At 55.6% G+C, this 25,894-nt stretch overlaps 1 protein-coding gene across 1 annotated transcript in view; it reads left to right on the top strand.

Annotated features, from left to right (window-relative positions):
- cd82b (CD82 molecule b) overlaps positions 1-23,912 on the top strand; it is a 165,936-nt gene extending 142,024 nt beyond the window's left edge. The window contains exon 9 of the mRNA XM_087996803.1: positions 23,266-23,912. Within this exon, the coding sequence (XP_087852929.1) occupies positions 23,266-23,343 (78 nt within the window). The 3' untranslated portion in view covers positions 23,344-23,912. The remainder of the gene's footprint in view (positions 1-23,265) is intronic.
- The last annotated feature ends 1,982 nt before the right edge of the window (positions 23,913-25,894 follow it).

Genomic DNA, 25,894 nt, shown 5'->3' with positions numbered 1-25,894 from the left:
TCCCCCCACACCCTCCCCCCACCTCCCACACCCTACCCCCACACCCTACCCCCACCTCCTACACCCTCAACCTTCTCCCTACATCCCACACCCTCCACCCTCCCCCCATATCCCACACCCTCCCCCCACCTCCCACACCCTCCCCCCCTCCCCCCACATCCCACACCCTCCCTCCACACCCCACACCCTCCCCCCACACCCCACACCCTCCCCCCACACCCTCCCCCAACATCCCACACCCTCCCTCCACACCCCACACCCTCCCCCCACATCCCACACCCTCCCCCACCTCCCACACCCTCCCCCCACACCTCCCCCTACCTCCTACACCCTCCACCTTCTCCCGACATCCCACACCTTCCACCCTCCCCCCATATCCCACCCCCTCCCGCAACCCCCACACCCTCCACCCTGCCCCACATCCCACACCCTTCCCCACCTCCCACACCCTCCCTCCACACCCTCACCCTCCCTCCACATCTCCACCCTCCCTCCACACCCTCCACCCTCCCTCCACACCCACACTCTCACCCCACACCCTCCCTCCACACCCCACACCCTCCCCCCCACACCCTCCCCCCAACTCCCACACCCACCCCCCACCACCCACACCCTCCCTCCACATCCCACACCCTCCCCCCACACCCTCCCCCCACATCCCACACCCTCCCCCCACATCCCACACCCTCCCCCCCACACCCCACACCCTCCCCCCCACACCCCACACCCTCCCCCCCACACCCTCCCCCCACACCCTCCCCCCCACATCCCACACCCTCCCCCCACTTCCCACACCCTCCTCCCACCTCCCACACCATCCTCCCACCTCCCACACCCTCCTCCCACACCCCACACCCTCCTCCCACACCCCACACCCTCCCACCCACACCCTCCCCCCACATCCCATACCCTCCTCCCACCACCCTCCTCCCACCTCCCACACCCTCCTCCCACCTCCACCTCCCCACACCCTCCACCCACCTTCCACACCACACAGACTCCTCCCACACACTCCTCCCACACCCCACACCCTCCCCCCACACCCTCCTCCCACACCCACACCCTCCTCCCACACCCCACACCCTCCTCCCACACCCCCACACCCCTCCCCCACACCCCACACCCTCCCCCCACATCCCACACCCTCCCTCCGCACCCCACACCCACCCCCCCACATCCCACACCCTCCCCCCACATCCCACACCCTCCACACCCCCCACATCCCACACCCTCCACCCTCCCCCCACATCCCACACCCCCACCCTCCCCCCACATCCCACACCCTCCACCACACCCACCCCCACATCCCACACCCTGCCCCCACATCCCACACCCCTCCCCACACCCCTCTCCCCACCTCCCACACCCTCCCCCACACCCTCCCCACACCTCCCACACCCTCCACCCTCCCCCCCATATCCCACCCCCTCCCGCCACCCCCCACACCCACTACCCTGCCCCACATCCACACCCTTCCCCACCACCCACACCCTCCCTCCACACCCCTCCACCCTCCCTCCACACCCTCCACCCTCCCTCCACACCCACCACTCCCCCCCCACACCACACACCCTCCCTCCACACCCCACACCCTCCCCCCACACCCTCCCCCCAACTCCCACACCCTCCCCCCAACTCCCACACCCACCCCCCACCACCCACACCCACCCACCACATCCCACACCCCCCCCCACACCCTCCCCCCACCACCCACACCCTCCCCCCACACCCCACACACTCCCCCCCACACCCTCCCCCCCACACCCTCCTCCCACACCCACACCCTCCTCCCACACCCCACACCCACCTCCCACACCCCACACCCTCCCCCCACTTCCCACACCCACCTCCCACCTCCCACACCCCTCCACCCACACCCCACACCCCCCTCCCACCACACCACACCCACCCCCCACACCCTCCCCCACATCCCACACCCTCCTCCCACACCCTCCTCCCACCTCCCACACCCTCCTCCCACCTTCCACACACCACACCCTCCTCCCACACCCCACACCCTCCCCCCCACACCCTCCTCCCACACCCACACCCTCCTCCCACACCCCACACCCTCCTCCCACACCCCACCACCCTCCCCCCACACCCCACACCCTCCCTCCGCACCCCACACCCTCCCCCCATATCCCACACCCTCCACCCCCCCCACATCCCACACCCTCCACCCTCCCCCCACATCCCACACCCTGCCCCCACATCCCACACCCTCCACCCCCCCCACATCCCACACCCTCCACCCCCCCCACATCCCACACCCTCCACCCCCCCACATCCCACACCCTCCACCCTCTCCCCACCTCCCACACCCTCCCCCACACCCTCCCCTCACCTCCCACACCCTCCACCCTCCACCCATATCCCACCCCCTCCCGCCACCCCCACACCCTCTACCCTGCCCCACATCCCACACCCTTCCCCACCTCCCACACCCTCCCTCCACACGCTCCACCCTCCCTCCACACCCTCCACTCTCCCTCCACACCCACACTCTCACCCCACCTCCCACACCCTCCCTCCACACCCTCCACCCTCCCTCCACACCCACCACTCTCCCCCCACACCCCACACCCTCCCTCCACACCCCACACCCTCCCCCCCCCACACCCTCCCCCCCAACTCCCACACCCACCCCCCACCTCCCACACCCTCCCCCCACACCCTCCCCCCACATCCCACACCCTCCCCCCCACACCCTCCCCCCACATCCCACACCCTCCCCCCACATCCCACACCCTCCCCCCACATCCCACACCCTCCCCCCACTTCCCACACCCTCCTCCCACCTCCCACACCCTCCTCCCACACCCCACACCCTCCTCCCACACACCACACCCTCCCCCCACACCCTCCCCCCCACATCCCACACCCTCCCCCCACATCCCACACCCTCCTCCCACTCCCTCCTCCCACCTCCCACACCTCCTCCCACCTTCCACACACCACAGACTCCTCCCACACCCCCACACCCTCCCCCCACACCCTCCTCCCACACCCACACCCTCCTCCCACATCCCACACCCTCCCCCCACATCCCACACCCTCCCTCCGCACCCCACACCCTCCCTCCGCACCCCACACCCTCCCCCCACATCCCACACCCTCCACCCCGCCCACATCCCACACCCTCCACCCTCCCCCCCACATCCCACACCCTCCCCCTCCCCCCACATCCCACACCCTCCCCCCTCCCCCACATCCCACACCCTGCCCCCACACCCTCTCCCCACCTCCCACACCCTCCCCCACACCCTCCCCTCACCTCCCACACCCTCCACCCTCCCCCCATATCCCACCCCCTCCCGACACCCCCACACCCTCTACCCTGCCCCACATCCCACACCCTCCCCCACCTCCCACACCCTCCCTCCACACCCTCCACCCTCCCTCCACACCCACCACTCTCCCCCCACACCCACCACTCTCCCCCCACGTCCCACACCCCACACCCTCCACCCACACCCCACACCCTCCACCCACATCCCACACCCTCCCCCCATACCCCACACCCTCCACCCTCCCCCCACATCCCACAATCTCCACCCTCCCCCCATATCCCACACCCTCCCGCCACCCCCACACCCTCCACCCTGCCCCCACATCCCACACCCTCCCGCCACACCCCACACCCTCCCGCCACACCCTCCACCCTGCCCCCACATCCCACATCCTTCCCCCACACCCCACACCCCACACCCTCCCCCCACATCCCACCCCTTCCCCCTAAATCCCACACCCTCCCGCCACACCCCACACCCTCCCGCCACACCCTCCACCCTGCCCCCACATCCCACATCCTTCCCCCACACCCACACCCTCCCCCCACACCCCACACCCCTCCCCCCACACCCCACACCCTCCCCCCACATCCCACACCCTCCCCCACACCCCACACCCTCCCCCACACCCCACACCCTCCCCCCACACCCCACACCCTCCCCCCACACCCCACACCCTCCCCCCACACCCTACACCCTCCCCCACACCCCACACCCTCCCCCACACCCCACACCCTCCCCCACACCCCACCCCACACCCCACACCTTCCCCCATACCCTCCCCCCACACCCCACACCCATGCCCCACATCCCACACCCCACACCCTCCCCCCACATCCCACACCCCACACCCTTTCCCCACATCCCACACCTCCACCCTCTCCCCACCTCCCACCCCCTCCCCCCACCTCCCACACACTCCTCCCACCTCCCACACGCTCCCCCCCACACCCTCCCCCGACATCCCCACACCCTCCACCCTGCCCCCACATCCCACACCCTCTCCCCACCTCCCACACCCTCCCCCACACCCTCCCCTCACCTCCCACACCCTCCACCCTCCCCCCATATCCCACCCCCTCCCGCCACCCCCACACCCTCTACCCTGCCCCACATCCCACACCCTCCCCCACCTCCCACACCCTCCCTCCACACCCTCCACCCTCCCCCCACACCCACCACTCTCCCCCCACACCCACCACTCTCCCCCCACACACCACACCCCACACCCTCCATCCTCATCCCATACCGGCCGCCCTCACCCCACATCCCACACCCTCCACCCTCCCCCCATACCCCAACCCCCCGCCACCCACACACCCTCCCACCCTGCCCCACACCCCACACCCTCCACCCATATCCCACACCCTCCCGCCAACCCCACACCCTCCACCCTGCCCCCACATCCCACACCCTCCCGCCACACCCCACACCCTCCCGCCACACCCTCCACCCTGCCCCCACATCCCACATCCTTCCCCACACCCCACACCCCACACCCTCCCCCCACACCCCACACCCTCCCCCCACACCCCACACCCTCCCCCCACATCCCACCCCTTCGCCCTAAATCCCACACCTACCCCACATCCCACACCCTCCCCCCACATCCCACACCCTCCCCCACACCCCACACCCTCCCCCACACCCTCCCCCCCACACCCTCCCCCACACCCCCACCACCCTCCCCCACACCACACCCCACACCTTCCCCCATACCCTCCCCCCACACCCCACACCCATGCCCCACATCCCACACCCCACACCCTCCCCCCCACATCCCACACCCCACACCCTTTCCCCACATCCCACACCCTCCACCCTCTCCCCACCTCCCACCCCCCACCTCCCACACACTCCTCCCACCTCCCACACGCTCCCCCCCCACACCCTCCCCCGACATCCCACACCCTCCACCCTGCCCCCACATTCCACACCCTCTCCCCACCTCCCACACCCTCCCCCACACCCTCCCCTCACCTCCCACACCCTCCACCCTCCCCCCATATCCCACCCCCTCCCGCCACCCCCACACCCTCTACCCTGCCCCACATCCCACACCCTCCCCCACCTCCCACACCCTCACTCCACACCCTCCACCCTCCCTCCACACCCACCACTCTCCCCCCACACCCACCACTCTCCCCCCACACCCACCACTCTCCCCCCACACCCACCACTCTCCCCCCACACACCACACCCCACACCCTCCACCCTCATCCCATACCGGCCGCCCTCACCCCACATCCCACACCCTCCACCCTCTCCCCACATCCCACACCCACCCCCTCCCCCCACCTCCCACACCCACCTCCCACTCGCTCCCCCAAAACCCCACCCCCTCCCCCCACCTCCCACACCCTCCCCCCACACCCCACACCCACGCCCCACATCCCACACCCTCCCCCCACATCCCACACCCCACACCCTTTCCCCACATCCCACACCCTCCACCCTCTCCCCACCTCCCACACCCTCCTCCCACCTCCCACACCCTCCCCCCACATCCCACACCCTCCCCCCACATCCCACACCCTCCTCCCACATCCCACACCCTCCTCCCACCTCCCACACCCTCCCCCCACATCCCACACCCTCCCCCCACATCCCACACCCTCCTCCCACCTCCCACACCCTCCCCCCACCTCCCACACCCTCCCCCCACCTCCCACACCCTCTCTCCACATCCCACACCCTCCCCCCACATCCCACACCCTCCACTCTCTCCCCACATCCCACACCCTCTCCCCACACCCCACACCCTCCCCCGACATCCCACACCCTCCCCCGACATCCCACACCCTCCCCCGACATCCCACACCCTCCCCCCACATCCCACACCCTCCCCCCACATCCCACACCCTCCTCCCACACCCTCCTCCCACACCCCACACCCTCCCCCCACCTCCCACACGCTCCCCCCCACACCCTCCCCCCACATCCCACACCCTCCACCCTCTCCCCACATCCCACACCCTCTCCCCACACCCCACACCCTCTCCCCACACCCCACACCCTCCCTCCACACCCTCCCCCGACATCCCACACCCTCCCCCGACATCCCACACCCTCCCCCGACATCCCACACCCTCCCCCGACATCCCACACCCTCCCCCGACATCCCACACCCTCTCCCCACATCCCACACCCTCTCCCCACATCCCACACCCTCCCCCCACACCCCACACTCTCCATCCTCCCCCCACATCCCACCCCCCCACACCCCCCACCCCCCCCACACCCCCCACACCTCCCCAAACCCTCCCCGACATCCCACACCCCCCACCCTCTCCATACACCTTCCACCCTCCGCCCACATCCCACACCCTCCCCCCATACACCACACTCTCCATCCTCCCCTCACACCCCACACCCCTCCCACACCTCCCCAAACCCTCCCCGACATCCCACACCCCCCCACACCCTACCCCCTCTCCCCACACCTTCCACCCTCCTCCCACCTCCCACACCCTCCCCCCACACCCCACACCCTCCCCCACATCCTACACCCTCCACCTTCTCCCCACATCCCACACCTTCCACCCTCCTCCCACCTCCCACCCCCTCCCGCCACCCCCACACCCTCCACCCTGCCCCACATCCCACACCCTCCCCCACCTCCCACACCCTCTCTCCACACCCTCCACCCTCCCTCCACCCTCTCTCCACACCCACCACCCTCTCTCCACACCCACCACCCTCTCTCCACACCCACCACCCTCCCCCCACACCCCACACCGTCCACACCCCACACCCTCCACCCTCATCCCATACCGGCCGCCCTCTCCCCACATTCCATACCCTCCTCCCACACCCTCCTCCCACATCCCACACCCTCCCCCCACATCCCACACCCTCCTCCAACACCCTCCTCCCACCTCCCACACCCTCCTCCCACCTCCCACACCCTCCTCCCACCTTCCACACACCACAGACTCCTCCCACACCCTCCTCCCACACCCCACACCCTCCCCCCACACCCTCCTCCCACACCCACACCCTCCTCCCACACCCCACACCCTCCTCCCACACCCCACACCCTCCCTCCACATGCCACACCCTCCCCCCACATCCCACACCCTCCCTCCGCACCCCACACCCTCCCCCCACATCCCACACCCTCCACCCCCCCACATCCCACACCCTCCACCCCCCCACATCCCACACCCTCCACCCTCCCCCCACATCCCACACCCTCCCCCCACCTCCCACACCCTCCTCCCACACCCTCCCCCACATCCCACACCCTGCCCCCACATCCCACACCCTCTCCTCACCTCCCACACCCTCCACCCTCCCCCCATATCCCACCCCTCCCGCCACCCCCACACCCTCTACCCTGCCCCACATCCCACACCCTTCCCCACCTCCCACACCCTCCCTCCACACCCTCCACCCTCCCTCCACACGCTCCACCCTCCCTCCACATGCTCCACCCTCCCTCCACACCCTCCACCCTCCCTCCACACCCTCCCTCCACACCCCACACCCTCCCCCCACACCCTCCCCCCAACTCCCACACCCACCCCCCACCTCCCACACCCTCCCTCCACCTCCCACACCCTGCCTCCACATCCCACACCCTCCCCCCACACCCTCCCCCCACATCCCACACCCTCCCCCCACATCCCACACCCTCCCCCCCACACCCTCCCCCCACATCCAACACCCTCCCCCCACATCCCACACCCTCCCCCCACTTCCCACACCCTCCCCCCACTTCCCACACCCTCCTCCCACTTCCCACACCCTCCTCCCACCTCCCACACCCTCCTCCCACCTCCCACACCATCCTCCCACCTCCCACACCCTCCTCCCACACCCCACACCCTCCCCACACCCTCCTCCCACACCCCACACCCTCCTCCCACACCCCACACCCTCCCCCCACACCCTCCCCCCACACCCTCCCCCCACATCCCACACCCTCCCCCCACATCCCACACCCTCCTCCCACACCCTCCCTCCACATCCCACACCTCCCCAAACCCTCCCCGACATCCCACACCCCCCACCCTCTCCATACACCTTCCACCCTCCCCCCACATCCCACACCCTCCACCCATACCCCACACCCTCCCCCACATCCTACACCCTCCACCTTCTCCCCACATCCCACACCTTCCACCCTCCTCCCACCTCCCACCCCCTCCCGCCACCCCCACACCCTCCACCCTGCCCCACATCCCACACCCTCCCCCACCTCCCACACCCTCTCTCCACACCCTCCACCCTCCCTCCACCCTCTCTCCACACCCACCACCCTCTCTCCACACCCACCACCCTCTCTCCACACCCACCACCCTTCCCCCACATCCCACACCCTCACCCCACATCCCACACCCTCCCTCCACACCCCACACCGTCCACACCCCACACCCTCACCCTCATCCCATACCGGCCGCCCTCTCCCCACATTCCATACCCTCCACCCTCACCCCACATCCCACACCCTCCACCCTCGCCCCTCCTCCCACATCCTCCCCCCATACCCCACACCCTCCACCCTCCCCCCACATCCCACAACCTCCACCCTCCCCACATATCCCACCCCCTCCTGCCACCCCCACACCCTCCACCCTGCCCCCACATCCCACACCCTCCCTCCACACCCCACACCATCACCCCACACCCACACCCTCCCTCCACACCCCACACTCTCCCTCCACACCCCACACCATCCCCCCACACCCTCCCTCCACACCCCACACCCTCCCTCCACATCCCACACCATCCCCCACCCTCCCCCCACATCCCACACCCTCCCCCCACATCCCACACCCTCCCCCCACCTCCCACACCCTCCCTCCACACCCCACACCCTCCCTCCACACCCTCCCCCCACATCCCACACCCTCCCCCCTCCCCCCCACATCCCACACCCTCCCCCCACATCCCACACCCTCCCCCCACCTCCCACACCCTCCCCCACCTCCCACACCCTCCCCCCACCTCCCACACCCTCCCACACCCTCCCTCCACACCCCACACCCTCCCCCCACCTCCCACACCCTCCCTCCACACCCCACACCCTCCCTCCACACCCTCCACCCTCCCCCCACATCCCACACCCTCCCCCCACATCCCACACCCTCCCCCCACCCCACACCCTCCCCCCACCTCCCACACCCTCCCCCCACATCCCACACCCTCCCCCCACATCCCACACCCTCCCCCCACATCCCACACCCTCCACTCTCCCCCCACATCCCACACCCTCCCTCCACCCACCTCCCACACCCTCCCTCCACACCCCACACCCTCCCTCCACACCCCACACCCTCCCTCCACACCCTCCACCCTCCACCCTCCCCCCACATCCCACATCCTCCCCCCACATCCCACACCCTCCCCCCACATCCCACACCCTCCACTCTCCCCACACACCCCACACCCTCCCTCCATGCCACCCACCCTCTCCCCACACCCCCCACTCTCCCTACACCCCCCACTCTCCCTGCACCCCCCACTCTCCCTCCACACACCCCCACCCTCTCCAACCAGCTCTCCCTCCCTTCCTCCCCTCTCCCTCATCCCACACTCTCCTTTCCCCAATCCCCTCCGCCTCAACCTCCCCCTCTCTTTCCCGGTCTTCTGCCTCCGTCCCATTCCACCTCCCTCCCCCTCGCCCCTGATCCTCCACCCCATTCCACCCCCCATCTACCCCCCCTTCCTCCCCTACCCCTTCCCCTCCACCCCATTCCCTCCACCTCTGGCCCTGCCCGGTTCTGTGGAAGTTGAGGTTAATATTGTTGCTGAGGTCCCTGTGATTGTCGTCAGCTCCTGACTGAGTTCCTGATGGTGCCGTGGCCCCTACTTGTCCTGATTTGCAGCTGTCTGCATTTTATAACTCAGTCACTCTGAACCGCTGCCAACCGCCCGGCTCCCAGCTTGCAGGCCACTCCCTTGGTTCTGTTTTACAATCGTCCGTGGGGTGTGCGTGTCGCTGGCTGGGCCAACATTCTGTTTTGCCAGCCCCCCCTCCAGAAGGTGGTGGTGAGCTGCCTTCTTGAACTGCTGCTGTCCTTGTCAGTCAGTGTAGGTAAACCCACAATGTCACTGGGGAGGGAATTCCAGGGTTTTGTTGATGAATGAAGTGCGGGGAATATCTGAAACCCTCCCCCAGGGCTCTGCTGGCTCAGTGAGGGGTGAGTAGTGTCTGTCTGTGAGAGTAGCTCAGTGACTAAGCCGCCTTGCTCTGAGTACGGGCTCAGCCCCCTGCCTCAGGATTGGTTTCCTTTGCTGTTTGAGGGTGGATGGCTGATCCTACAGCAATTCCTGGCCATGTGGGGCAGTGTTTCCAGCTGGGATGGTGGAGAAACCCCTCCCTCCCTTGCCTGATGCCTGTTTCAGTATCATTGGCAGGACAGTCACTGTCCCGAGTCCTGGTTTAGGCTCCAGGCTTCCTTTCCAATTCTCCACTTTGCTCACCTTCAATCCTGCCACTTTTCTCTTCCCCTTCCGAGTAGTTGTTTGTGTGTGAATGTATTTACAACACCCGGCTGATACTGCCCAAGATTAACGTGTTCGGCAGGATCCCAGATAGGGCCAGCTCTCGCTCGCTCTCTCTCTCTCTCTCTGAGCTATTCTGATCACTCCATACCCTCAGCTCTCGGAGCAGCCCACTGGCATTTTGCCCTCCAGCTCGCTACTGGATTCTGTCCCAGAAGCTGGCATTCACGCTGCCTCTGCCACTCAAACAGGCAGCAGTTTCAAACTAATCTACAAAAACAGAGACCTGGTTACAAGGGGCTGGGTCATATACGTTCCAGGAAACGCAACAAAAATTCCAAGGAGATTTGGAGACAAGGGGTGGCCCTAGGATTCACTAGAGACTATGGACGCTGCGTCAGAGTTTGGAATCAGTTTGGGTAGGCTCAGCAATTGTCAGAAAACATGGGAGGTGTTTCTAGCCTGCCCTTTGTAAAGGTAGTTACACCGATGGACAGAGCATTAGACTGGAATTTATTGGAGTCTGTAACAATCTGAATGGAGAATGTGTGGGATTTTAAGCTTCATGTTGGCTGAACCTATCGACAGTGATCTGGAAGAGAAAGCTTTGGGAAGGGATATATTCTGGATAAAGGTAGGTTTGATCTTGTATTGTGTAATGAGGCAGGGTTAACGAGCAAACTCAGTTGGGAAAATAGGGAAACAGTTAAGGTCCGTATTCAGCGTGAAAGGGACAGACTTCACCCCCAGAGCTGAAAACCTTAAACCAAGCCAACAGGACAGAACGCGGGAAGAATTGGCTAACATTGATGGGCTGAATATATTCTTGTACACTTGAAGGTGTAGTCACTCCAGGTATCTTTCACTGGTCTCATTTGAAGGGAGTTGAAAGACAGACTACCATCTCTTCATGTTAGGTGACAGGTACAGTTCCAGGTTCCCCAATCACCCTTCTAGCTCAGCCACGTTTATGTTATATTCACCCTTTCCAAACTCAGATGGTAGGAAATAAACAGTGGCAAACACTTAAAGCAAACGGAATTCAAAATAGTTTTCATTAAACAAGAAATACCCAACAAACAGGGTCCTTGTGTGGTTCATTTTGGAATTAAAAGCAAAAGTTAGATTAAAAGCAAAAATGGAAACACAGGGTATTTGGGGACAAACTGTCCGCAGGTTAGAGTCACACCTGACACATAGGAAGGTGGTTGTGGTTGTTGGAGGTCTGTCATCTCAGCTCCAGGACATCTCTGCAGGAGTTCCTCAGGGGAGTGTCTTAGGCCCAACCATCCTCAGCTGCTTCATCATTGACCTTCTGTCTACCATAAGGTTGGAAATGGGGATATTTGACGATGATTGCACAATGTTCAGCACCATTCGCAATTCCTCAGATACTGAAGTAATCGGTGTTCAAATGCAACATGATCTGGACAGGATTCAGGCTTGGGCCAGCAAGTGGCAAGTGACATTCACACCACACAAATGCCAGGCTGACCATCACCAATAAGAGACAATTTAATCACCACCCTTTGACATTCAGAGGTATTCCCGTCACTGAATCCCCCACTGCCACCATCCTGGGGAGGTACAATTGCCCAGAAACTCAAAAGGATTCACCACATAAACACAGTGGCTACAAGAGCAAGTCAGAGGCTAGGAATACCGCAGCGAGTAACTCGCCTCCCGAATCCCCAAAGCCTGCCCACAATCTACAATGGCACAAGTCAGGAGGGTGATGGAATACTCCCCACTTCCCTGGATGGGGGCAGCTCCAACAACACTCAAGGACCATCCAGGGACAAAGCAGCACCACATCCACAAACATCCACTCCCTCCACCACCGACACTCAGTCGCTGCAGTGTGTATTATCGACAAGTTACACTGCAGACATTCACCAAACACCCTCTGACAGCACCTTCCAAAAACCTGCCATTATTTCCATCTGGAAGGACAAGGACAGCACATATATGGGAACACCCTCCCCTGCAAGTTCCCCTCCAAATCACTCACCATCCTACCTTGGAAATATACCGCCATTCCTTTACTGTCGCTGGGTCAGAATCCTGACATTCTGGGTGCGCGTATACGCCCAAGAACTTCAGTGGTTCAAGGCAGCAGCTAGGCACCACCTTTTCTAGGGCAATAAATACAGTGACACCCCCTCCCGATAAAATAATTTAAAAGCTAAGAGATATAATAATGTTGCAAAGAATTGCAGCAAGTCTGAGGACTGGGAGTTTTATTTTAGAAACCAGCAAAGGGCCTACAAAAAGTTGATGCAAAGAAAGACTCTGAGAATAAATTAGCCAAGACGACTGAGCAGACTGTGAGATCTTCAACCAATACCTTAAAACGAGGAGAATAACTGAAGTAAATGTTGGTTTCATGGAGTCGGCAACAGGAGTTATTGTTTCGGTGAATGAGGGAATAACAAATGCATTGTACAAGTATTGTGTGTTCATCTTCACAATTAAAGGCACAAGTTTCAGACCAGGCTAAATAGGCCAGGCTAATGGACCAGGCTGAACAGGCCAGACTAAACAGACCAGGCTAATGGACCAGGCTGAACAGGCCGGGCTAAACAGGCCGGGCTAATGGACCAGGCTAAACAGGCCAGGCTAAACAGGCCAGACTAAACAGACCAGGCTCATGGACCAGGCTGAACAGGCCGGGCTAATGGACCAGGCTGAACAGGCCGGGCTAAACAGGCCGGGCTAATGGACCAGGCTAAACAGGCCAGGCTAAACAGGCCAGACTAAACAGACCAGGCTCATGGACCAGGCTAAACAGGCCCGACTAAACAGGCCCGACTAAACAGACCAGGCTAATGGACCAGGCTGAACAGGCCAGACTAAACAGACCAGGCTAATGGACCAGGCTGAACAGGCCGGGCTAAACAGGCCGGGCTAATGGACCAGGCTAAACAGGCCAGGCTAAACAGGCCAGACTAAACAGACCAGGCTCATGGACCAGGCTGAACAGGCCGGGCTAATGGACCAGGCTGAACAGGCCGGGCTAAACAGGCCGGGCTAATGGACCAGGCTAAACAGGCCAGGCTAAACAGGCCAGACTAAACAGACCAGGCTCATGGACCAGGCTAAACAGGCCCGACTAAACAGGCCCGACTAAACAGACCAGGCTAATGGACCAGGCTAAACAGGCCAGGCTAAACAGGCCGGGCTAAACAGGCCGGGCTAAACAGGCCGGGCTAATGGACCGGGCTAATGGACCAGGCTAAACAGGCCAGGCTAAACAGACCAGGCTAATGGACCAGGCTAAACAGGCCCGACTAAACAGACTAGGCTAATGGACCAGGCTAAACAGGCCAGGCTAAACAGACCAGGCTAATGGACCAGGCTAATGGACTAGGCTAAACAGGCCAGGCTAATGGACCAGGCTAAACAGGCCAGACTAATGGACCAGGCTAACAGACCAGGCTAACGGACCAGGCTAAACAGGCCAGGCTAATGGACCGGGCTAAACAGGACAGGCTAAACAGGCCAGGCTAAACCAGCCGGGCTAACAGACCTGGCTAAACCGGTCGGGCTAAACAGGCCAGGCTAACAGACCAAGATAAACAGGCCAGGCTATCGGACCAGGCTAACAGACCAGCCAAAGTGATCATACAGCTGTACAGGACATTGGTTAGGCCACTGTTGGAATATTGCGTGCAATTCTGGTCTCCTTCCTATCGGAAAGATATTGTGAAACTTGAAAGGGTTCAGAAAAGATTTACAAGGATGTTGCCAGGGTTGGAGGATCTGATCTACAGGGAGAGGCTGAACAGGCTGGGGCTGTTTCCCTGGAGCATCGGAGGCTGAGGGGTGACCTTATAGAGGTTTACAAAATCATGAGGGGCATGGATAGGATAAATAGACGAGATCTTTTCCCTGGGGTGGGGGAGTCCAGAACTAGAGGGCATAGGTTTAGGGTGAGAGGGGAAAGATATAAAAGAGACCTAAGGGGCAACGTTTTCACGCAGAGGGTGGTACGTGTATGGAATGAGCTGCCAGAGGAAGTGGTGGAGGCTGGTACAATTGCAACATCTAAGAGGCATCTGGGTGGGGATATGAGTAGGAAGAGTTTGGAGGGATATGGGCCAAATGATGGGAAATGGGACTAGATTAGGTTAGGATATTTGGTCAGCATGGACAAGTTGGACCGAAGGGTCTGTTTCCATGCTGTACATCTCAATGACTCTGAGTGTGACACACTGCCCCTTCACAGAGCATCCCACCCAGACCCATTTCTCTACACTTACCCCTGACTAATGTACCTAATCTATAGGTCCCCGAACACTACGGGCAATTTAGCATGGCCAATTCACCTGACCTGCACATTTTTGGACTATGGGAGGAAACCGGAGCACCCAGAGGAAACCCACACAGACACGGGGAGAATGTGCAAACTCCACACAGTCAGTCACCCGAGGTGGGAATTGCTTGGTGCTGTGAGACAGCTGTGCTCCTGCTAAGCCACTGTGTCATCCCGAAATTTTATCAGCTCACCGTGGATTCCATGTGACTTCATCGTTTGTATCAGCCTGCCATGTCAAAGGTCTTCCTAAAGTCCATTTAGACAACATCTACTGCCCTGCCCTCTTTGTCACTTCCTCAAAAAACTCAAACACGTTTGTGATACATGACCTTCCCTGCACAAGACCATGCAGCCTATCACTAATAAATCCATAGTTTTCCAAGTGTGAGTAAATCCTATCCCTTAGAAACTTGTCCAATAATTTCCCTACCATTGACATACGGTTCACTGGTCTTTCCCAGATTATCCCTGTTGCCCTTCTTATAACAATGTTGGCAATTCTCCAGTCCTCTGAATCCTCTCCTATGAGTAGAGAAGGATATAAGTATTTCATACAAGGCCCTAGAAATTTCCTCACTTGCCTCCCTTAGCATTCTTGGATGGATCCCATCAGGTCCTGAGAACTAGTCTACCTTAATGCTTTTTAAAACACCTAACACCTACTCTTTTTTTATATTGGCATGCCCTGGATACTAACGTACCCCTCTTGAGACTCTCCACTAAGGTCCTTCACTTATGTGACTATCAATACAAAGTGATCATCAGCCCCATGCATAAATTCCCTCCTTTGTCCTTGAGTGGATCTATCCCTTCCCTAGCTACCCTCTTGCCCATTGTATATGTATAAAATGCCTTGGGATTTCCCATAATCCTGTACGACCCTTCTTAGCCTCCTAACCCCTTGTCGAGTCCTTTCCTCCTATATTCTTATTAGTTGAGGGCTCTGTCTACAGTTTCTTAAATCAGTTATATGTTTCCTTTTCCTTTTTGACTAAGTTCTCAATTTCTTTTGTCATCCAAGGTTCCGGAATCTTGCCATCCTTATCCTTCATTTTCAGCCGGTCTTGAACTCTACAAACTGGCCTTGAGAAAGTTCCCACATTTGGATTTACCCTCAAACAGTTGCCCCAATCTATATTCCCCATATCCTGCCTAACGTTGTGGTGGTTAGTGTTAGCGCGGATGAAGTGATATCAGTCTGAGCCCAGAGTGCGGTTCAACAATCGGTAACGTTTATTGATACAGTAACGCCGGCGGAGACCAACCCAGGTCCGAATCTCGGCTGTTCTGCTGTTCCTGCGCGCTGCTACACATTATATACCTTTCTTTGTCAGGATGTGAGGATTTTGAGTATGAATGGGATGATAGTTCCCCATCATCACTGGAGTAGGTGCAAATGGTAGGTTTCCTGCCGTCCCAGGAGAGTTGCAGTGTGCACACAATAGGGTGCTAATTGGATTATGTAAACGGGTCTGGGTACTATCTGCTTGTCTCTCTCTGTGAGGGCAGGGGCTAGCGCCCCCCATTGTTCCCTTGGGGTGTTGGTGTGTATTAGTCTGTTCGTACCTGTCTGGTGGATGCCTGTCCTTTGTGTCAGGGTGGCTCCATATCGATGGGTATGTGTGTGTTTCAGTCAGTCTCTTGATTTGATTAGGAGATGGGTTTCCATATTAATTAGCTCCGGAGTTTCGGTCTATGAGTCATGGTTAGTGTCTGGCCTAGTGTGGATTTGATCTGTCCTCTGGCTCCCATCTCCTGGTCACGTGGGCGGACCGACAGCTGCTGAGTTCTGTGGGTTTAAGCTGCGGCTGCCGTTTAAAACACAGAATGAATTCTTATAGTTTTACCGATGTAGGCACAGTCCTGTGGCAAATGCGGGGCGGCTCTGATGCCTGCTTGCATTAGCCTTCCTCCAATGTAGTGCCTTCCCCCAGTTTAGTACTTTCTCCCAAGGACTCCTCTTATCCTTGTCTCTCAGTAAGTTAAAACGCTGTTCCCGTAATGCTCCCTCACTGAAGCTTCAGTCATCTGGTCAGGCTTCGTCCCCAATACCAGGCCGAGTATGGCCCCTTCCCTAGCCGGAGTATCTACATACTGTTTCAAAAAAAACCCATCATGGATGCACCGAAGAAACTCCCCCCTCCATCCAAACCCCTGGCACTAAGGGAGCTCCAGTCAATGTCGGGGAAGTTAAAATCTTCCATCACAACAACTCTGTTGCTTTCAATTTTTTTCCATAATCTGTCCACATTTCCTCCATCTTCCACTGGCTGTTGGGAGGCCTATAGCACAATCTCTGCAGCCTTCCTGTTCCTGAGCTCTACCCATATGGCCGCAATGAATGGGCCCTCCAGTGTCCTCACTCAGTATAGTTGACGGGAAATTTTCTCTACTCAGTAGTGCAACTCCCCAACTTCCTTTACATCCCTCTCTATCTCACTTGAAACATCTAAATCCTGGAATAAGGTTGGAAGATTACAGTGATTAAAATCAGCAGAGAAAGACCTGGAGAAACATAAGTAACCCTCAGGATATATGACCTCCAGCCTCAGGGTTATCCACTCTCCATGCAGATACAGCTTTTAACATTCTGCACAATCTGGAGCAGTTCCATCAGGTTACAAGTGAACAAAAGTGATAGCACTATCCCTGAGCAGAGGCCAGAGAATCTGACATCAGTCAGTGCTTGCAATCTGTCACTAGGTGCAGAAACACGTTTCCAGACTGTGTGAGCCCTGAGGGAGGCTATCACCAAAGTTTACGTTGATAGAATTTATAGATTCCCTACATGTGTGGAAACAGGCCCTTCAGGGTAAAAACGAGGCCTGCAGATGCTGGAAACCAGAGTCTAGATTAGAGTGGTGCTGGAAAAGCACAGCAGGTCAGGCAGCATCTGAGAAGCAGGACAACGCCAATTTTCCTGCTCCTTGGATGCTGTCTGACCTGCTGTGCTTTTCCAGCACCACTCTAACCTAAACAGGCCCTTCAGCCCAACAAGTCCACACCGACCCTCCAAAGAGTAACCCACCCAGACCCATTCCCCTACCTTATTACTCTACATGTACCCCTGACTAATGCACCCAACCTACACATCCCTGAACACTATGGGGCAATTTCCCATGGCCAATTTACCCTAACCTGCACATCTTCGGACAGTGGGAGGAGACCAGAGCACCCGGAGGAAACCCACGCAGACACGGGGAGAATGTGCAAACTCCACACAGACAGTCGCCTGAGGCGGGAATTGAACCCAGGTCTCTGGTGCTGTGAGGCACATTCTCTTCATCACACTGTGTGTTTACAGAAAATTGTCTCGACTTGAATTGCCCTTGACTCATTTTCTTTGCACATTAAGGAGTCAATCACCAAGATTTCCTTGGTTTTAATAAAGCAGTTAATGCGGAGATAAATTCTCCAGGTGTTGGTGTCCAGTGTTAACCTTTAGATTTCCTCATGTCTCAGTGAGGATTGACCCTCACTATTCCCAGAGTCACCACTGAAGTTACAATTTAATAAATCGTCTGAAAATCCCAATTTTCTCCTGACTGAGAAACCCAAATTATAAAAAAACTGTTTATTACAACCCTGCTGAACTTTACCAAGAGTGGGATTCCTGTTCAGTTTGAGTGGAGTAAGGAGTGTAATGTTGGCCCAGCTGAAGGTAACCGGTCAAACTAGAGACTGCCTTGCTGTGCCTGGGACCTGTTGAGGCCGTGCCTCAGAAATACTCAGTGTGCTGGCCGTCGCTCTGAGCCCAGCACCTCCCTCTGTCGTTTACAACCCCCTACTCTCCTCAACAACCTGGCCTTCCATCAGAAAGTGGGTCACTCCAACACTGCTGCCTGCTGGATACCATCAATATTCTGTTCCTCAGCCCCGTGAAGTTTCTGTTTGCTCTGTGTTCAGTCTCAAACTCAGCCCAGCAGACTCTGCATGCCTGTCCCTCACTACCGCCCTTGCCATGAAACAGCCCCTCTCCTTTCCAGTGACAAGTCCACATTGCAGCCGCAGACCAGGCTCAGTAAGATGTAACCTTGGCTTATCGCCATCCTCCCTTACCAACAGGGGGCTGTGCTGCTAGAAATCCCGCCTGGGTGAGCTGGCAGATTGAACCCACTCCATCAAATGTCACCTCATCTCTCTGACAATCCTGTCCACTGTAAACCTGGATCTTTGTTTCAGCTTCGAAGCCTGGAGCTGACTGTCCCAGCTCATAAGCTACTACTCGGACAGATTTCCAAATCTCTCCAAGGTCAGGGCACTTTCCTGGGAGGGAGATCCTGCTGAGAGCACATCTCCCCTGCAGGAGCCCACTTCTGCTTTCCTCTAACATTGTACATCTGCCCGTTGTGAGTCAGTCTGAATGTTGGTGTATCCATTTGGGACACTGTTGTTACTGGTAGACTTTGATTAGTCTTACCTGATCCCTATTTCACTCCGATAACGACAGGACTGTAAATAGTATAGAGACAGCCTATAGTGCGCTGGGAATAGTGTGAACAGCATTTTGAGGTTGACTCCACATTCAAACTGTCCAGATCATTGAGTTAAAAATCACACAATGCTTTCCTTTATTGGTCAGAGTATTGAGTACAGGAGTTGGGAGGTCATGTGACTGTACAGGACATTGGTTAGGCCACTGTTGGAATATTGCGTGCAATTCTGGTCTCCTTCCTATCGGAAAAATGTTGTGAAACTTGAAAGGGTTCAGAAAAGATTTACAAGGATGTTGCCAGAGTTGGAGGATCTGAGCTATAGGGAGAGGCTGAACAGGCTGGGGCTGTTTTCCCTGGAGTGTCAGAGGCTGAGGGGTGACCTTATAGAGGTTTATAAAATCATGAGGGGCATGGATAGGATAAATATATAAAGTTCATTGATGCATGGACGGAGGGGGATGAAGGTAAGGCCTTTGCTGAGGACTGATCGTTCGTCCTCAGTGAGGGGGGAGATCTTGGGGTGATGGTGAAAACTCGGCAGGGCTGGGAGCTAGGATCTGTGGGTGTGGAGCTGGGGATAGGGGGCGGAGCCTGTAACTGGAGTGGGTGGGGGGAATGGGGGTAGAGCCATGAGCAGGGGTGGTGTTCCCCTCAGGGTTCTGGGGGGTCGGGGATGGTGACAGTGGGATCTGTGGGTTGCATGTCAGCAGAATGCAGGTGAGTGGCGTCGGTGGGGGAGGAAGTAGTGGTGAACACGGCGGTGGAGGGGGGGGGGGGGGGCGGAAGTCCTGATCCTGATGAAGGGCTTTTGCCCGAAATGTCGATTTTCCTGCTCCTCGGATGCTGCCTGACCTGCTGTGCTTTTCCAGCACCACTCTGATCTAAACTCTGGTTTCCAGCATCTGCAGCCCTCACTTTTGCCTAAATATATAAAGTCTTTTCCCTGGGGTGGGGAAGTCCAGAACTAGAGGGCATAGGTTTAGGGTGAGAGGGGAAAGATATAAAAGAGACCTAAGGGGCAACCTTTTCACCCAGAGGGTGGTGCGTGTGTGGAATGAGCTGCCAGAGGAAGTGGTGGAGGCTGGTACAATTGCAACATTTAAGAGGTATTTGGATGGGTATATGAATAGGAGGGATATGGGCCGGATGCTGGCTGGTGGGACTAGATTGGGTTGGGATATCTGGTCGGCATAGACAGGTTGGACCGAAGGGTCTGTTTCCGTGCTGTACATCTCTATGACTCTATGACTATCTAAATCTCAGAACTTCTTTTAAGTCACATTCTCGAGATAACTTAAGATTTTATAAAACAAAAGGTGACCTCTCCACTCAGACAATGCATTAAAGGTGTGAGGTCAGAGTCTGTCTGTATCCTAATCTTGAGTCAGACTGGTTTTATTTCTGAAGTAAGGCTTTATAAAATGTTATATGGATTGACTGCCTGCAGGTTGTGTGCTTTTTGAGCAAAATCAGAATGTATCTGCAAATACAATCCTGCAAATGCAAATTCACCCCAAACTTATATGTGTGCGCGGGAGAGAGAGGATGTGTGAGTGCATGTGAGAGAGTGTATGTGTAAGCTTGGTAAAGTACGTGTGAGAGTGATATGAGGTATAAGCCCCATAAGGTATAAGGGTGTGTGCGTGGGTGTGAATGTGGCGAGTGTATGTGTGTGTGTGTCTGAGAGCGCGTGTGTGAGAGAGAGGGTCTATGTGAGGGTGATTGTGTGTAAGGGAGTGTGTGTGCAAGTGCGCACTAATGTATGAGTGTGTGTGTGAAGTATTAAGCGTGTGTATAGTATAGTGGGGTCACCTGTAGTGTGCCATGAACCCAAGACCCCCAATTGAGGCCATCCTCATGGGTGCCGAACTTGGTTTTCAGCCTCTGCTCGGCAACTCTGCATTGTTGCGTATCCTGAACTCTGCCTTGGAGGATGGTCAGCTGAAGATCCAAGGCTGAATGTCCTTGACTGCTGAAGTGTTCCCCGACTGGAAGGGAACATCGCTGTCTGGCGATTGTTGCACTGTGTCCATTCATTCGTTGTTGTAGCGTCTGCTTGATCTTGCCAACATACCATGCATCGGGGCATCTTTGCCTGCAGCGTATGAGATAGACAATGTTGGCCAAGTCACATGTATGCCTACCACACACATGGTGGGTGGGGTCCCCATGTGTAATGGTAATATCCATGTCGACACTCTGACACATCTTGCAGTGGTTGCCAGGACAGAGTTGTATGGTGTTATGTTTGATGTTGTCCTAAGGCTGGGCAGTTTGCTGCAAACAATGGCAATTGTTTAAAGGCGAGAAGTGGAGGTATAGGGAAGAACTTGGAGAGGTGCATGTCCTCATCGATAATGTCTTGCAGGCTGCGAAGAACATGGCGAAGAGTAGTTTCGCTGCTCCCAGGAAGTAGTGGACAACAAAGGGTGCCCTATCGGTCATATCCCGTGTCTGTCTCCTGAGGAGACCATTACAGTTTCTTGCTGTGGCATGTTGGAACTGGCAATCGATGAGTTGAGCAATGTCTCCTGTTCTTATAAGGGCGTCCTTCAGCACCTTCAGGTGTCCATTGCGTTCCTCTTTATCTGAGCTGATCCTATGTCTGTGTAGAGCTTGTCTGTAAGGGATGGCTGTTTTAATATGTTTAGGGTGAAAGCTGGAGAAGTGCAGCATCATGAGGTTATCCATGGGCTTGCAGTAGAGTGAGGTACTGAGATTGGGATACAGACAGACTCTAACCTCACACCTTTAATGCATTGTCTGAGCTGAGATGTCACTCTAGGTTTGTTCAATATATCATTTCATTTGCATGACACAGAGATCTTTTACTATAAATTCTGTGTCTTATGCTCTTGCTCCACAGCTACCTGATGAAGAAGCAGCGCTCCGAAAGCTAGTGTGCTTGCAAATAAACCTGTTGCACTATAACTGGTGTTGTGTGGTTTTTAACTCTGTACACCCCAGCCCAACAGACTCCTCCACATCATTGAGAACAGGCAGTGTTGTCACCAGTGCTATCCCCTGAAAGCACTGCATTAATTTTCATGTGGACCCTGGTAACACCCACTCATCTCCACTACTCTCCTGTTCTCCACGGTTACTGAATTATCAGATTGCTTATCCCACATCAGACACTGGTGGGGCTGAAATTGCCTCCGCTTAAACAATGGGCAGACTGAAATCACCGTGCAGGTGTAGGTCCAAGCTCTGCTCGCTCACAATTGTATCATCTGGTCTCTCTGGAAACTGTCTGATGTGAAACCAGTCTGGTCACCACTTCAGTCGCAGTCTCCGAACTGCACAGGAGCTCCTGACTTTACTCACATAATCTGTACAGCCACTAAATTCCTACTCCCCAATACCACACCACTTTGCCCCATCTCTCTCTGCTCAATTCTTACTAAAGGCTCACCCATGTTTTTTTTGTTTCAAGATTGAGTGATTCCAGAGTACTCCTCATTGGTCATCCACACGACAAACAGTGCTGCTTAGCTTAGCAAGATTTTGCCCCCTGAACATCCTGTTTATGGGGTGAGTCCAGTTGAGCTTCTGGTTATTGGTAACCCCAGGGATATTAATAGTGGGGGATTCAGTGATGGTAACACCATTGAATTTGAAAATGAGATGTTTACACTCTCTCCAGTTGGAGATGGTTGTTGCATGGTATTTGTGTGGCGTGAATGTTGCTGGTCACTCATCAAGCCTGCTGCAAATGGAAGGGGAGTGTTTCAATATCTAAAGGATTTATTTTCTGTATTTACAGTTGCTTGGATTGATCCTGTCAATGTATCTGTGCAAGAATGTGGAACAAGAAGACTATCTCAAAGTCCCTAAGTACTGACATACCTGAGCTGCTCTCTGTCCTCCCGCCAATGGCACATCCAGCTGTGTATGGGATACATCAGTGTCCAATCATAATCCAATGGATTTGCTGAATTTATGTATTTGCTTCACTGCTTGCCAACTTTGCCTTATAAATCTAAGCACTTTAGTTCTAAACTGTTGATCAGTATACATTTTGTAAAGATAACGTTTTCTACTTTACAGAACTTTTAGCATGGCATCTTCTTAAGGAGCTGTTGTCATCATGATATGAGCATTAAAATGATGATTACCCCAAGGTTTTGTTAAGAGTCTGTATGAGAAAGCTGGGGCTAGAGTGATGGGACGTGCCTTTGGCAAGTGTGCGGTACGATGTAAAACTGATTCCTTCTCCAGTCAGAGAGAAATTCTGTTGAGCTGATGGCTCTGCTCCTCCCCGTTGGCCCAATGAATCATTCTTCTGTAAAACACCAATTTTCTCTTGAAGTTTTTAAAGTAAGTATGTTGAATCATTACATTGAAAATGTAACACAAACTGTGGTCTGTTCAGATCTTCCAACCTCAGTAAATATGTTTCAAAAAACCAAAGTGCTATGCTTTTATTATTTTCGATGAATAGTGGATAAAATAGAATTTAATTCTGGTGCTTTATTTTCTAGGAAACTACTTGTATATTTATAAAGATTTATTTCTAACATGGTTGTGAACAGCATGTTCAAAGGCAGGCTGCATGGAGCGTCAGTAAGTCTGCAGGTCCAGGTGGGATGACCCAAGGATACTGAGAGAAGGAAAATTGGAAATTGTGGCTGCACTTAACCATAATCTTAGAACAGACAGGAGCAATACTATACCATTGTTCAAAAAGATGATCAAAGATAAACTCAGGCCAGTCAGATTAATCTAGGTGACAAGAAAGCTCTTAGAGGCATTAATTCAGGACAAAACTGACAGTTATTGAGAAAAATGCAAATTAGTTAAGAGGGAACAACACCATTGTGTTAAGAACACTTGTTAACTAATTTGCTTGAGTTTTTGATGAGGTAACAGGATTATGTACTTGATGCAGTGTATGCGGACTTCCAAAAGACATTTAATTAGATGTCAGTTACCGGTTAAAGCTGTTGTCCAAGGAATAAGGACAAAATTGTTATGAAGTTGAAGGAGTGTACTGTATCTTTGAGAGAGTGAATGCTGTTTTGCACTGAAAGCTTGCAAACACCTGTCATATGACTGACTAGCAGTCCCATAGTGTACTGAAAAATTGAAAATATGTAAATTTGGGCTGTGAAATAGATACCTGAGTTGGTTGCTGCTTTGACAACCAATCAATTTAAATTATCTCCTACGATACTAAAACCCAATCAAGTTTGAATTTGTTGTTTTGCCAACATCAAACCAATGAGATGATCTGATGTTGGGGGTATAAAAAAGGCAGGCATTTTGAAAGTCAGACAGAGCAACAGCCATTTGAAACACTATCAATGTACCTTTTCAAATGAAACATCTTCACAGTAAAAAGAAAGAAGACTACCCAGGGAACTCTGAAGCTGCAAGAAGAAAGACACCAAAGACGACAGTTGTCATATGGTTTTGAAATTAAGTTGATGAATTTTAATGTGTTCTATTGGGACAGTATATTGTTATACAGTTGGAGGCGGGTAATAAACAGATAAGAGAAAGGCGAGGCTTAGAGTTGTGGATAGTTGTTGTTTAATATTCACTATTGGAGTTAAAGGATAAATTGATATTATTTTCTTCAAATAGTGGAATTTAGGAGTTCTCTGTCACTCATGCTTTAACACATTACGAGGTCTGGTGAGCTTTTCAGGGGGTTTAATTAACAGCGCGGTTCACTGCTGTGTTGTAACAATAGTGTGGATTTATAAGTGCATGAAGGACAAAAACAGCCTTTTTATTGAATGATTATTTATGAAACTATAGAAAGATATTCAATGGGGTTCTCCAGGGCCTGGACCATTATTTTGCTTTAAATATTTTCACACACTAGACTCAGGTATACATAGCAAAATTTGCAAATGATAGAATAACTCGTATCATTGCATTGTAAACTATGAGGAAATAGTGATGGAAATGTGATCTATTTAAGGCAGAAAAATGTCCCCCAGCTCCAGTTCCACCTCATCTCCCCCACCCACTCCCCCCCCCACCCCCACCCAAAGGAGAAACATCTCTCAGTATCAACTCTATTCAGTCTTGCCAGGATCTTGGATGTCTTCATAAGATTCATTCTGCTAAATAGTGGTAGGTATAAATCCAAACAGTTAGCCCTGTCAAATTAAGGGACAGAATTCTCATGGGGGTGAACTGCAGCTGAAGATAGTTCCCCGGATGAAGGAGTTCAACTTTGTAGATGGATTTGAGAAGGAAAAGGGCAAGCTGATTGGGAGCAGAGTGCTCTTATAGAAAGCTGAACTGAACACAAGATTGATTTTGTGTTGTAACCTATCTCTAAGTCTGTGAAATCCACATTATATTGATTGCCTTTCCCAAACAAGGTTTTGGTTTGCCTCCTGTTTAACTTGGATCCACACCTATAGTGGTTAAGTTTT

This window comes from Chiloscyllium plagiosum, unplaced genomic scaffold (genome assembly GCF_037043375.1).
Source record: "Chiloscyllium plagiosum isolate Xiang-an unplaced genomic scaffold, Cpla_swu_hap1 HiC_scaffold_18, whole genome shotgun sequence".
NCBI classification, from domain to species: domain Eukaryota; kingdom Metazoa; phylum Chordata; class Chondrichthyes; order Orectolobiformes; family Hemiscylliidae; genus Chiloscyllium; species Chiloscyllium plagiosum.
Note: the sequence above shows the minus strand (reverse complement) of the source record. Positions and strands in the feature narration are given on the sequence as shown.